This window comes from Syngnathoides biaculeatus, chromosome 1 (genome assembly GCF_019802595.1).
Source record: "Syngnathoides biaculeatus isolate LvHL_M chromosome 1, ASM1980259v1, whole genome shotgun sequence".
In the NCBI taxonomy this organism is placed as follows: domain Eukaryota; kingdom Metazoa; phylum Chordata; class Actinopteri; order Syngnathiformes; family Syngnathidae; genus Syngnathoides; species Syngnathoides biaculeatus.
Genome location: NC_084640.1, coordinates 281,027 through 293,382, shown reverse-complemented (window position 1 = coordinate 293,382; position 12,356 = coordinate 281,027). Strand labels below are relative to the sequence as shown.

The 12,356-nt window shown below is 39.1% G+C and overlaps 3 protein-coding genes across 3 annotated transcripts; 1 reads left to right on the top strand and 2 right to left on the bottom strand.

Moving 5' to 3' along the window:
• Positions 1 to 452: 452 nt before the first annotated feature.
• On the bottom strand, positions 453 to 7,611 carry cdca8 (cell division cycle associated 8). The gene is made up of 11 exons (XM_061825025.1): positions 7,488 to 7,611; positions 7,148 to 7,234; positions 6,880 to 7,008; positions 6,511 to 6,542; positions 6,357 to 6,423; positions 5,501 to 5,568; positions 5,336 to 5,418; positions 3,338 to 3,433; positions 3,085 to 3,214; positions 1,063 to 1,149; positions 453 to 662 (listed from the first exon to the last, which is right to left on the bottom strand). The coding sequence occupies exons 1-11, from the start codon at positions 7,606 to 7,608 to the stop codon at positions 627 to 629; spliced, it is 936 nt and encodes a 311-aa protein (XP_061681009.1). The 5' UTR covers positions 7,609 to 7,611; the 3' UTR covers positions 453 to 626.
• A 93-nt stretch (positions 7,612 to 7,704) lies between these two features.
• Positions 7,705 to 9,715, top strand: airim (AFG2 interacting ribosome maturation factor). Its single transcript, XM_061813697.1, has 4 exons — positions 7,705 to 8,127; positions 8,901 to 9,080; positions 9,155 to 9,273; positions 9,538 to 9,715. Exons 1-4 carry the CDS (start codon positions 7,859 to 7,861, stop codon positions 9,576 to 9,578), a joined length of 609 nt encoding a protein of 202 aa, XP_061669681.1. The 5' UTR covers positions 7,705 to 7,858; the 3' UTR covers positions 9,579 to 9,715.
• A 66-nt stretch (positions 9,716 to 9,781) lies between these two features.
• Positions 9,782 to 11,596, bottom strand: cldn35 (claudin 35). Its single transcript, XM_061813576.1, has 2 exons — positions 11,186 to 11,596; positions 9,782 to 11,082 (listed from the first exon to the last, which is right to left on the bottom strand). Exon 2 carries the CDS (start codon positions 10,716 to 10,718, stop codon positions 10,029 to 10,031), a length of 690 nt encoding a protein of 229 aa, XP_061669560.1. The 5' UTR covers positions 10,719 to 11,082; positions 11,186 to 11,596; the 3' UTR covers positions 9,782 to 10,028.
• Between the last annotated feature and the right edge of the window lie 760 nt (positions 11,597 to 12,356).

Genomic DNA, 12,356 nt, shown 5'->3' with positions numbered 1-12,356 from the left:
AAGCGGCTCACAAAGTGGATGAATAAAATCAAAAGTATGTACTGCTTAAAAATATATATGACAACTGGCATTTGTTTCATATATTCAGGACCTAAAACAATGAATGGTTTATAGACCAGGACCAGAACTTTGAATTGTATGCTAAAGCTACCAGGGGGCTTGTGTAGAAAACCTTAAAATTAGAATATTATGCTTTGACCTCTTTGTTCTGGTCAGAACCCAAGCTGCAGAGCTCGAAATAACTTGTATAACTTAAGCTGTTTATGGCTCTTCAGATGACCATTGCAATAGACAAGGCTAAAAGCATTGCTGCACTTCTACTGGTCTGCTGAGCACATGTCAGCGCTCATTCTGGATATGTTCTTCGGCATGTAGAAGGCTCTTTTATTATTTAATTTCACATGACTACTCAGTCAGCCAAGTCTGATCTGAATCAAAAATCACACACAGGGTCCAGACTAGGTCTTTGTTTTCAAATAAAAATGTAGAAAGAATACACTCTACACCAAAACAGTCCAAATAAAATATCCCATCAGATAAAGAAGGCAGTTAAAAGGATGCAAATCTGTGGGAAAAAGATGAAAAAATATATATACACATTACAAATCAACACGAGATTGCTGGGGTCACTTCAAGGAGTCACACAGTGATGTAAGACGATTCTGTTGGACAGAGAGGGGAAAATATGTGTAAATAAAAAAATAATAATAGCACATGTACATTCTTTTAAATAACAGGCAATCGGGGATGCCCTACATTCATTGACATTTGATGTCTCATTTTAAATTTGTTGCCTGCTGGGGCATGGGAAACCAAAGACTGTTACAGTTGAGGAATATTAAAAAAATAAAAACCTGTTAGGATCATTCTACAAGTGAACAGGTTAACTAAACAGTTTGGACCCCTGCGTGCATTGGAGCTCATTTATGTGGTCTGTCGGGGTAACATAAGCCATAACAGATACATTATGTGTCACTGGAAATGTACAGAAAAATAAGACACTGAATTTGGGTCTTGGACCTGCAGTGTAAATTCAGCCCAATAGCGATGTGATGCATATACCTGCAATCGGCAAACACTCCTCAAAGTGGTTTCGTCCAACAGGGACAGATCCAGTGAATTGATTTGACTGGCCAGGAGCTGGATACTCTGAAAACAAACGATTTTGCTGTCATTTCGTTCATAAACATGAATCATCCCAAGAGTCTATGAGTAAGTGAATATGAAACATCCTGATAAATCCGTTGCCATAGGATTCGGAACTGGGTCTAGGCCTGAGCAATCTATCTATTGTTAATCGCCTTCTGTTCTCAAAGTGCATCACCGCTGCTGCGAACTTATAACTCTAATCAAATGGCTGGAGACATGAGACACTTTACAAACGCAGTCAGGGTTGCCAACTTCATTTGGTCGCCAGACCCTTCCAACCCCTCCAGTGACTAAGTGTCTTCAATTCCAGCCAACATGCATCAGCACAATCATTTCCAAATAATGCATTTGCTTCAGCTTTTTTTTTGTCAAACGTCAAAGATAGCGTCTTTAAGATCAAGTTTTCTAGTGACCTTACTTGTCAAAGACATTCATCTCTCATCTAATAGTAAAGGGTTGGGTGGATGAAGCTCAGCTATATATTGACGGGAGATGGAATTATGTCTGGTTATGTCATCATTATAAGAGCATGTATGAATTAGAGATGAAAGTGGAAATTTTTGAGAAAACAGATGGCTGTGGTGCATTCTGGCGATATCTGTGAACAAAATTCAGACAAAAATTGAAAGTAAAATTTCTAAGTCCTGACCAAAAAAAAAATTGGGTAGAAGTTCCCCGAGGGCCAAGCCCAGATTTTTTTGCCCCCATCTCCCTATCACTGGATAGCACAAAATCACATTTCTCATTAAAATATGCTATCTTCTCTCAAGACAAATGAATTCAGTGAACTATTCAGTAAAAAGACATCTAAAATTGTCCTTTTGCCCACATTATACATATAGTATAGATATACAATATACACGAAAATATATCCTAGAATTTCTACACCGTACAGCAAAACATGTTAAAGAAGTTGATCTATAATAATTACTATAAACGTTTTAAGTCTCAAACTTCTTACGTCACATTGTACTGATACACTCGACCACATTGCTCACTGTCTTAGATATAGATCTATAAAACTAATAGTATAATCAGTTCATATATATATATATATATATATATATACACACACACACACACACACACACACACACACACACACACACACACACACACACACACACACACACACACACACACACACACAAACATTTGAAAAATGTACAGGTGTGCTCAGTCAAGCTCGCAGATAAAGTTGCGGGTGTGATTAGGGATGACCTTAAAATAACTGACTGGATTAATATAACTATAGAAAATGAGCAAATATATAACTAAAATAGAAAACTAAAATTTCAAACTCAGAAATGATAATTTCCAATTTCAACTGATATTAGTAGAACATGATATAAAACGGTATTTCAAATTTTTCATCAATAAAAATTCTTGATCTGACAAACTTTATCTGAAGAAAAGTTAAATGCACTGGCCTATCAAGGAATAAACATGAACGGTCTATCCCCGCATTGTTTTGAAAATGCTGAAAGTTTAGTTCAACATTATCAGCGTTCGTGGCAACAAGCTCGGGATACATTGTAAATAAACATTCCTGTTGGCAATCGGGACTGCCGTAAGTAGGAGGCCAGCTTGCTAGAACGCGCCTTTTTATGCATGCGCTCGAGATATTGGCCGCAACGTTAACAACGTTTATGAAATAAACACGTAAATTAATGTCAAGACCACACAAAATAAGCGACGTCTTGAGAGAATGCGAGGGGAGGGGCGTAACTCTTACAAGTGTTAGTGCCTCAACATGGTTACGCTCGTGAAAGCAAAACAACGGATGAATGCATGTTTGATATCTATTTGTGTTTTGGAGACAGTAACCTATTGCAAAGAAATTTCAGCCCTCTGTACAGTATATTCCACACATAAATGATCATATATAGTTTCATAGTCATATTTTTCAGTTCATTTAGTGCACTTATGTCTCACCTCTCCGTTGCCGACGGGCACATTCAAGATAATTTCTTCACTGCTTGAAGAGATGGGTGAGCCATTGGTTGAAATACTGAAGACCCTCTCCTTGTGGCGGGGATTTCTCACAGCCGGAGTAGTGGGAAGCCTGGGGTGCAGAAAGCTTGAAGGATGACTTGTGTGTCCCCCCCATATGAGGGCACACTAAAACAGTACATTGATATTACAGAAATAAGAAGCATCAGATGCCTGGCATACATGTAGCGGTTACCTTGGGTCAAAACGGGGTGTGATTAAAGGGGTTGGGGCAATCAAAGAGGAGTCCAGCAGAGTCCTGGCAGGAGTCACCAGGGCATTCCTTGGTGATCTAAATCAAGAAACAGTAGTGTCTTACACGAAGTACACTAAGGCAGATGCAATGTCATTAATAAATATTGCAATCCAAATCTATACTCTAAGCCAAATCCATAAGATCAACCACAAACAATGTATGTACTGTGTATCGCTACTCTCCAAGAATGTTAATTTCATCGGGTTTACTTGATACAGTACCATTCTTCCAGAAGACCAGTTAACAGTGGACCCTGTTCTGAGTCTTTAATGAAGAAAAATGTTACTGAACTTGTGTAAAAATAAAACATTATGAAGAAATAAACCAGGTTTAAGACCGCTTGCCGATAGATGCATTTAGCGTAATTTACGCAAATTTTTCTAAAAATATTTTCAAAAAGTTAAGACCGCATTATATTTAAGTATGGGTGAAAAATTAAAAATAATCACATTGTATAGTCGTATACAGGTACATAGCGTGTATGTAATGTTCGATACAATATTCAATGTCTTATGTTACACATTTATGTATATTACAGTAATGTGTGCCCCCAACCTGAGCTCTAAGAGCTCCTCCGGGAGCTTGCATTTCATGATTGTTCGCGTAACATGTTTGTTGTACTGAACCAAAGATCAGAAACGACTGCCCATGAGTTTATTTAAACTTAAACTAAGAAGAAAAAATGTCAACTACAAGGGTAGTTGTACAGGTGCTTTTAAAAGAATTGTGTCATCACTCGTACCGATGACGCCGGCAAACCGGAGGTCGCGCCACAGTCCGAAACGATAGCTTGCCTCAATGGCGTCAGGTGTGTATCAAAACAACACAAGTTCAAACTATGTAACACGAACGTCATGGGGACATAAAAAAAAAAACGGTGGCGCGCGCACAATTGAAATGCTCACTTTTCAAAAAATGTGCCCATGACGCTCGTTTCTAGTAGTGTGAGCTCACGTTGTTTAGATACACACCTGACTCCTTAGTGAAAGATGCTACGGATTGGAGCCAAATGGAGGGGGAGAGGTTGCGTTGCGCAACCCAAACGCTTGGGATTAAAAAAATATATCAAGTCATCAATGATGAGTTCCACAGCGATGGACCAAGAAAACTACTATGGATCTTTTTCGGATTGGAGATGGGTCATAATGCTTCTTTTGAAGTCTTGGCCAAGGATATGTAATGTAGTGGATAACCTGCACTATGCAGAAATATTTAATGCTGTGTTTAATAAACAATGTTAAGGAATTTATATTTTTAAGACTGAAATATGTGTTAACAGTATAAATAAAATGTTGTGCCATCATTGAGCATTTATTTTAGTTGGTTGAGGGATTCTGTTCTGACAATTACAGGGAGCAGGACAAGCGTGTCCTGTGGCCTGTCCCGAGATTATATTACCGCTACATCAGCACATACACATGACTATTATTGATTGTTGTACGGACATTTTTTTTGAAAAACAACAAGTACAAACCTAACAAAATATAAATACAGATCATTCCTAATACTCTTAGCATAGGGAAGCGGCAAATTGCTGGTGCGCATTGTACATTGGTAGAAGGGTTTTCCTGGGTTTTTTTTTTTTTTTAGGTCAACTTTGGGGGTGCGTATTATACTTCAGGGCACATTATACTCCAGAAATTACAGTACTGTTGTTAATGGAAAATAAGCGCACTAACTGGAGGCTTGGCTTCCACATAATGTGAACCCTGGCTAATGCGTTTATTAGACATGGAACAAACCCATTTTTATAATTGTAACAATAATAACGCAGAGAACTCTCTTTCTACCATTAAATGTGTGATCACTATCAGACATAGTAAAAACAGTCAGTTATTTTCTTCTTTTCTGCATCTACCAATTAATTGGAGCACAAATTCTACAAAAGAAGAATCCTTGTTTTCGGAAGTAAAGTAAGACAAGCCACTTCTGTCCTACCGTCTTACTGAAGCATTTTGGTGACTGACAGACAGAGCTTTTACACGTCTGGATGTAGATGGAGGCTTCCTTGCAGTTTTCCCCTGAATGCAGAAGAGGTGGTGACATGCAGACACTTTACAAAAGTTACTTCAGGTGCACATTAGTTCAAATGCGCCATTTTACCTTCCTCGAAGTTCTGGGCACATTTTCATCATTTGAACTGGATTTGGTGGTGCGCTTCTTCTTCGACACTGTGTTGGAAACAAGAAATGCCCTTTTAAAAAGCATCAAAAGCTAATTTGTTTTTGCCAAATGATCTTTTTCTTACATAAACAATTACCATCTGCCCCAGCAGTTTACACAGTACAATACAAAAGTGATTGAAAGGTGACATATGGAAAATTGCCTTTTTTTTTTTAACAAATATTTGAGTTGGTCTCAGGAGTCTGGCCTATCCATCTCATGTGAAACCACAACTATAAATAAATATTTTGCTATCAAACAATTTCTGAAAATATCTCTGTGAGTGAGCCATTCTCCACTTAAACTCCAGTGTGACACAAAATGGTGTACAGTATAAGGTTAATAGTATGAGTGGGCTTCATACAAGCTCTATTCATTTGGAGTCTGGACTTGGAGGGCAGAATATTTCCTGCTCCAGAGGGTGTCTAAGTATCAGATAAAGGAAAAGAAAAATATCAAGAATTACTGCTTGACGCACCTTTTTATGGGGCAGGGGGGGGGGTGTTACTACGTTGGCAACATCCAGAAGCCACAGAAATGCTCACATACCCGAGCTCTTCCCCAGTTGCAATATTTATAAAAGACCTACTCAGCATTTGCATATTATAGAACCCCTCCAAAATATTTGAACTTGATTGTGGCAAGTGCACATTAAATGCAATGAGGTTGTTGACACTTTATTTATTTTGACCTAAGAGTGACATGGAGCTTTTAATAACACCTGGGAAATGTCTTAAATTGTGAAAAAAATGCAGAATGTCTCATTTAAAAGCATTAAAAAAAACTACTATCATACTTTTCTTGACTGATTTTATGAGAATGGCGTGGTCCTCGGCCGCAGCATTTGCTACAATTGCAGCCCTCTGTAAAGAGAGGTGAACAAGGTAATAAGAAACATGAATCCAGGAATACTCAATTGTAATACAAGCGAGGAAAGGACGTCAACTCACCTTCAAATCATCCTCTTGTGGGGATTTGGGTTCTAGTGATAGATGAAGAAAACGTTTGCTTTTCATGCATGTGCATGGAAAATCAGTGGCTCATACAATTTACATAACCAATATGAATATCACAATAGGTCTCAAAAGTACTCAGAAGCAAATGCTTAAGAAGAAAGTGGAAGCACTGTTTCAACTCTTCGACTTGGGTTATAAAAAAACGATTAAGTACATGTAGTAAACTACAGATATCTTGAAAATTTTACTTAACGAAATTAAATATTTGTACTTGGTATACTTCCCACCACTGGACATGAAAGGCACCAGTCACAGTCACAAATCCAGACTAAAATACAAACATAAATGAGATACAGTACTTACTGAAATATTCAAGCCAATTCATTTTTCTAATCATTGAATGTTGCTTAATGAGAGCCAAATTCCAGTTGTTGTCAAGCTCTCTCAACAGTACGTTCTTCTTCTCTTCAAGTTGTCCAAGCCGTGTTTTGACTGTAAAAACAATTAATAAGGCAGTTCAAACAACGTTGGACACTAATGCCAAGAAGCTTAAAGAAAATCTAAAATGACCTAAAAACAGTGAAGTGACCACTTCTATAAAAATAATCATGTCTAAGATCACTTTTTTTACCTTCACTGTCGAAATCTTCCAGAAATGCCTCGAGCTTGATCATTTTGGGATTGTTTTTCAGTTTTGTATTTCTCCTGGGGGCCATGACTGAAGGTAGAAAACCAGCGAAAGCAAATTTATGAATTTATCAAAACACAATTCATCAAGGAAAGACTACCGTGAATGGATTAAAAGAATTTATCGAAACGCCATTTAATACTATTGTCAAGTACGTGTTAGCCGAGCATGGCCGTTACGGGTGTTGTTGCAGTTATGACTTTAAAGCATTTAAATTACAACACTTTAATTAAAATTACGATATTCCTAAACGTTTATCTAGGTTTTTAAGCAATGTTATTACCTGAGTTTTTTTCCTTGCGTAATTTTTCTTCACTTTTGTATAACGTTTTCAACTCCTTGTTTCCTGCTTCTTCTTTCAAGCTGTTTTCAAATCCCGCTTGGGCGGGGCTAATACCAAACATGCACCAATCATCTTTCGTTTCTAATACGTAACTTCCTGTCGGAACCGGCCCAATGAAGGTGTAAAACGTCAACTATTTACACCATGTGACCAGAAATTGTCCACAAGCAACACGGTGAACGTGTGGAACGAGAAAGGGATGTGAATAATCATTTTAAACCTTGTTTTAAATAAGAATCCGATATAAATTATTTTTGCCAAGGTATATATCTCAATTTGAAGCCGAGTAGTTATTCAAATCGGCCACAAAGATGTCGAAATCTGCCATACTAACCATCCATCAAGTATTGAGGAGATGCTTCCAGAGTCTGGAAAGCAACCAAAAACTGTGGATGAGCTTGGTAGCAGAATGCATCCCTCTCATGGCATCCCTGGAGAACTTAGCGGAGCAGTCGAGGGCGCTTTCCAACGTCCAGCTTTCCAACACGCCGCTGAAGGACTTTCCTCAGTTGGAGGAACTGCTGCGTTTCAAGCTCTCGCAAGCCATGGATACTGTGTTGTGCAAACTCCATGAACATTTGTAAGCTATAAATTATGCATCCGTCACCAACAAAGCCGATGTGCATGATAAATTCGACATGATCAAAAGCAATGGCTGTGGGAAAATATGTCTTTACCTGTATGATTAAGTTCAGTACTGTAGTTTGATTGAAACTAAACTTGTGCACATCTAACAGTACCATTATTATTGTAGCCGTTGTTTGCAGTCGTGTACCGAATTATGATGGGACAAAAATAATCAACACCTGTTTTATACACAGAGACCAAGGATTTAACATTTCTCATAGTTCTGAGGCTGTGGGTTCAAATCCCAGTTTCCCTTTTGTAGTTATGAATTACTTGGGGGTGGGGGAGGGTCATTTGATTGTTTTATATTTAGGGCTTAAAAGTGCTTTTTGTCTAAATATTTAAATTAATGCAGTATGCCACGCTCCATGCAAAGGATCTTATTGATTAAAAGACTTCCTCAAAAGATGATGGATGATTTTGTGGTCCAATTATGTGCAATTCTCATATTTGTTTAATTTATTTACATGGCGTTGCCATATCCATCCTGTTTCTTTAGATGTTCTGAAAAGCACTTTTAACACATAGCCATATGTAGTCAGATTTTCAAAAGTTGTTTTTAAAAAATATTCTTTGTTGTTCCAAATTTCTATAAAATGGGTTGCTTATGAAAATACAAAAATATATATCCTAGGATGATGACAGTTGAAAAGCTTTTGTCTAAATTGTGCTTGTATGTGAGTGTGAATCATGACTGTGATTATTCTGCTGGCTTTTTCCTCTCAGGGCCTCGCTTCAGTCTCTAAGAGATTCTGTGACTCACCAGGTCTCAAATGTTGTCCAGTTGTATGAGCAGAACACTGATAGTCTGGATTTGGTCAGTGTAACAGAACGCTCAGCCACCGCCCCATCAGTTGCCGACATGCTGGAGTGGCTCCATAATGCCGAGCGTCACTATCAACGACAGTATCCTCTTTGCTAACGCTTGACTTGGATTGCATGACACTCTCTGTTCACCCTTCCTCAACTCATGTGTCCAGATTCATGAGGAGAAAGATTCTGCTGCACACGCTCAGTTTGGGCAACCTCAACATTTTGGTATCTGCTACCAAGAGATGGAAAGACTTGGAGACTCCCAGTGCAGAGGATCAAATCGCAGGTTGATATCAATTATGACTGAAAGTTCGTTCTGTTAGACCACGTGTTGCACCCCCAATTATCTGTTTTATCTGTACTTTTAAATAGCACATTGTAAAGGTTTATTATATCTCCTCCATTGCTTAAATTACTTTAATAGTAGTCATATTTTCTTGTGTGAACAAACTACTTAAAATACACTCATCTTTGTATTCATAATTTCTAATATTTTGTTGGTTATGTGTATTGTATTAATGAATTTATCCCTTCTTTTCTCCAATTTCAGATACACTTTGCAAAGTGTCCTTCTTTGTGGAGTGTGGATAAGTGGAGAAAGAAAGACAAGTCCAATGCTTGCACTCTGACAGGATTGTAATGGAATGATTGAGAGTGTCAATGGAACTATACATATTTGTAGCTTAATCATTAATCATTTTTGAAAAATAAACACAGCTTCATTACCATTCGTTGATACTGTTCCATAACAAAATTTAGGAATACAGCTAAAAAAAAAAGGATGAAAACAAATCCACACTTTAACAAACTGCTTTTATTTCAGTTGTGAATTATGAAAAGAAACTCAATCAAGGCTTTTAGAAGAGAGGAAATCATTATCATAAAACAAATTATTGTAGAAGCCTGCTGATTTTTTTGTTTGTTGCTCTAACAGTTTTTTTCAGGCGCTTGAAATGCACAGGACAAGTTTAAACAAATACATACATCAAGCACTGAGTAATTTAATACCGGTCATTTCTTGACAGACATATTGTTTGCTCGCTACACATACTCCTTAAGTGGGAGACTCGTAGATGTGATGGTTTTGGGTAGATTTGGTGCCGACGTAGGTGAATTAGCGAAGCTGCGGCCCACGTAGCCCCTGCGGTACCTGCCACCTCTCTCCATGAGGGGGCACGTACTGCTTAACACTGCGCCGCTGATCATCAGAATCGCAGCAGCTGCCCACCCCAGATAAATAGCCTGACCCAACTCTCGTTTGTGCATCACGGGCACGTTGGCGTTGTAGAAATCCTGCACGACTGTGTTAGCAGTCCAGGAAATGGGAATGAGAACACAGAGCCCCGTCAGGATGAATAGAATGCCGCCAGAGAGCGCGATGCCCGCTTTGGCTTGTCGATCGTCCCCGGCGCAGGTGGTGCATTTCATTCCGCAGCAGGACACGGTGCAGGAAAGCCAGCCCATGAAAATCGCCAAACACATGAGGGCACGTGCGGCCTGGATGTCAGGAGGCAAAGCCAGCATGGAGTCATATGTCTTGCATTGCATGTGACCAGTAGTCTGGTATATGCAGCTCATCCAGATGCCCTCCCATTTAATTTCTGACGTTAGGATGTTGCTGCCGATAAAGGCCGACACCTTCCACTGGGGCAGCGCCGTGACGGCTATCGCCATGATCCAGCCGGTCACGGCGCAGGTGAAGCTGATCAGTTGCATTCCGGTGTTCACCATGGCGATGACTGATTCACGAGTAGGATTCTTTAAAAGGATGAAATCTCTCTCTTGTCTTTGTCAGGATTAATGTCTTCCAAAGTATACTTTTTGGGTATCTCTCTGCACCCAAGTCATTGCTTCTCTCAGCATCTGCTTAGAGGATTCCCATCCACTTGGCATCCAATTGCTGCATTAACGAGGATTAATCGCTCCCACTTTCTCCTGGTTAATGGACATACATCTGTTGAACAGGATCACAGGGCCCCACACACACACACACACACACACTTTCTCCTTCTCATTCCTGTGCTTGACTCAATGCATTATTGAGTATGCAGTCGCTGTGCAGCCACTTGTGGCAGCCTTCGGGTGCAAGATTGATCTGGATACAGTGACAATGAAGTCCAGATGGTTTTGAAAATAAATGATCGTAAGAGTATTCCAAGTTTAAAGATGACACTTTAGTACGTAGGCAAGACTCATACCTTATATTAGGCAAGGTTGATTCTGGTCTTGGACTGTATCAGGCCCTTATGTGGAAGAAAATGTCCGTCATGTATATAATTCCCATTAGAAAATATCTCAAAGAAGAAAGGAACCAACAGATTTAAAAAAACATGAGGCAAGAGCCCTCATCCAGTGTTTTAGCGGCGGTGTTGCCGTGCAGAAAAGCACTCAGGGATCTAAGCTTTTATGAAGCCACTTCAGCTGCTGCTCTGCTTTACCCTTCACACTCCTACCGACCGCCTCTGATGCTAACAGGGCAATCGAAAAGGATCTAATCCGGTGTAGAAATATCAGGGCGAACGGAGCAGCGGGTTATACCAAACCATCTGTCTTCAAATCTGGGGAAGCAAAACTGAACATGCCCCCAGATACATGGATGCAGTGGGTGGGAGGAGAGTGTAAGAGGTGTGTGTGTGTGTGTGGGGGGGGGGGGGGGGCAACAAAAGGGAGGTAGAAACGGATGGTTGGTTGAGACAAAAACAACATGGCGAAGCCTCTACAATGGAGGCTACACTCCTTTTGAAGGATCTTTAACAAAACAGATCTAAATTGACTTTCCATAACCACATAATAAAAGGATTAATAACTGAAAATGGTAAAAAGCCAGAGTACACAAAGGTCAGCGGTAACATCAGCTATTGTCCCCTAGAAAGTCTTTGACAAAATGACATGGCCTTACTGTTTGGCTAGTTTTATTTTTTTGATTGTGGCTGAATTGTTTTTACTTAAATATTGAATTTATAACACTTTGTATTATAAATGATGGCTTTCTACTTAGCCACATTATGCATATATATTTATGTGTTAATGAATTAAATATGCCATCAAGATCTCTGTTTCAGGTTTCCTTTCTAGTGTAACACAACGCACCACAGTAACGGTGGTCATGACAACAAGTTGGGACACAGGAACCAGAACAGAGCAGGGGGCTAACGTGAAAGGGGATGGTTGCACTCATCTTTTAAGTGAAATACATGTTGAATGCTCAATTTAAACTGAACACTGAACGCTACAATGCTTGCATAATAGGAGTAAACCATTGTAGAGTATTTTGTATTTTAACCATCACTTTGATGCAATTTGTCACTGCAAATCCAAAATTCAAGCTTGCTTCATATCTTGAAAGGCACCATAGATAAAATTCATTTT

Bases quoted from the DNA above. Each gene is read 5' to 3' on its own strand.
- cdca8 (XM_061825025.1), bottom strand. From the start codon at position 7,608: ATGTTTGGTATTAGCCCCGCCCAAGCGGGATTTGAAAACAGCTTGAAA. The intron at 5,569-6,356 runs GTATGATAGTAG...TTTCCAACACAG, and splicing joins CATAAAATCAGTCAAGAAAA to TGTCGAAGAAGAAGCGCACC. The intron at 1,150-3,084 runs GTGAGACATAAG...GTTTGTTTTCAG, and splicing joins TGCCCGTCGGCAACGGAGAG to AGTATCCAGCTCCTGGCCAG.
- airim (XM_061813697.1), top strand. From the start codon at position 7,859: ATGTCGAAATCTGCCATACTAACCATCCATCAAGTATTGAGGAGATGC. The intron at 8,128-8,900 runs GTAAGCTATAAA...TTTTCCTCTCAG, and splicing joins TGCAAACTCCATGAACATTT to GGCCTCGCTTCAGTCTCTAA. The intron at 9,274-9,537 runs GTTGATATCAAT...CTCCAATTTCAG, and splicing joins TGCAGAGGATCAAATCGCAG to ATACACTTTGCAAAGTGTCC.
- cldn35 (XM_061813576.1), bottom strand. From the start codon at position 10,718: ATGGTGAACACCGGAATGCAACTGATCAGCTTCACCTGCGCCGTGACC.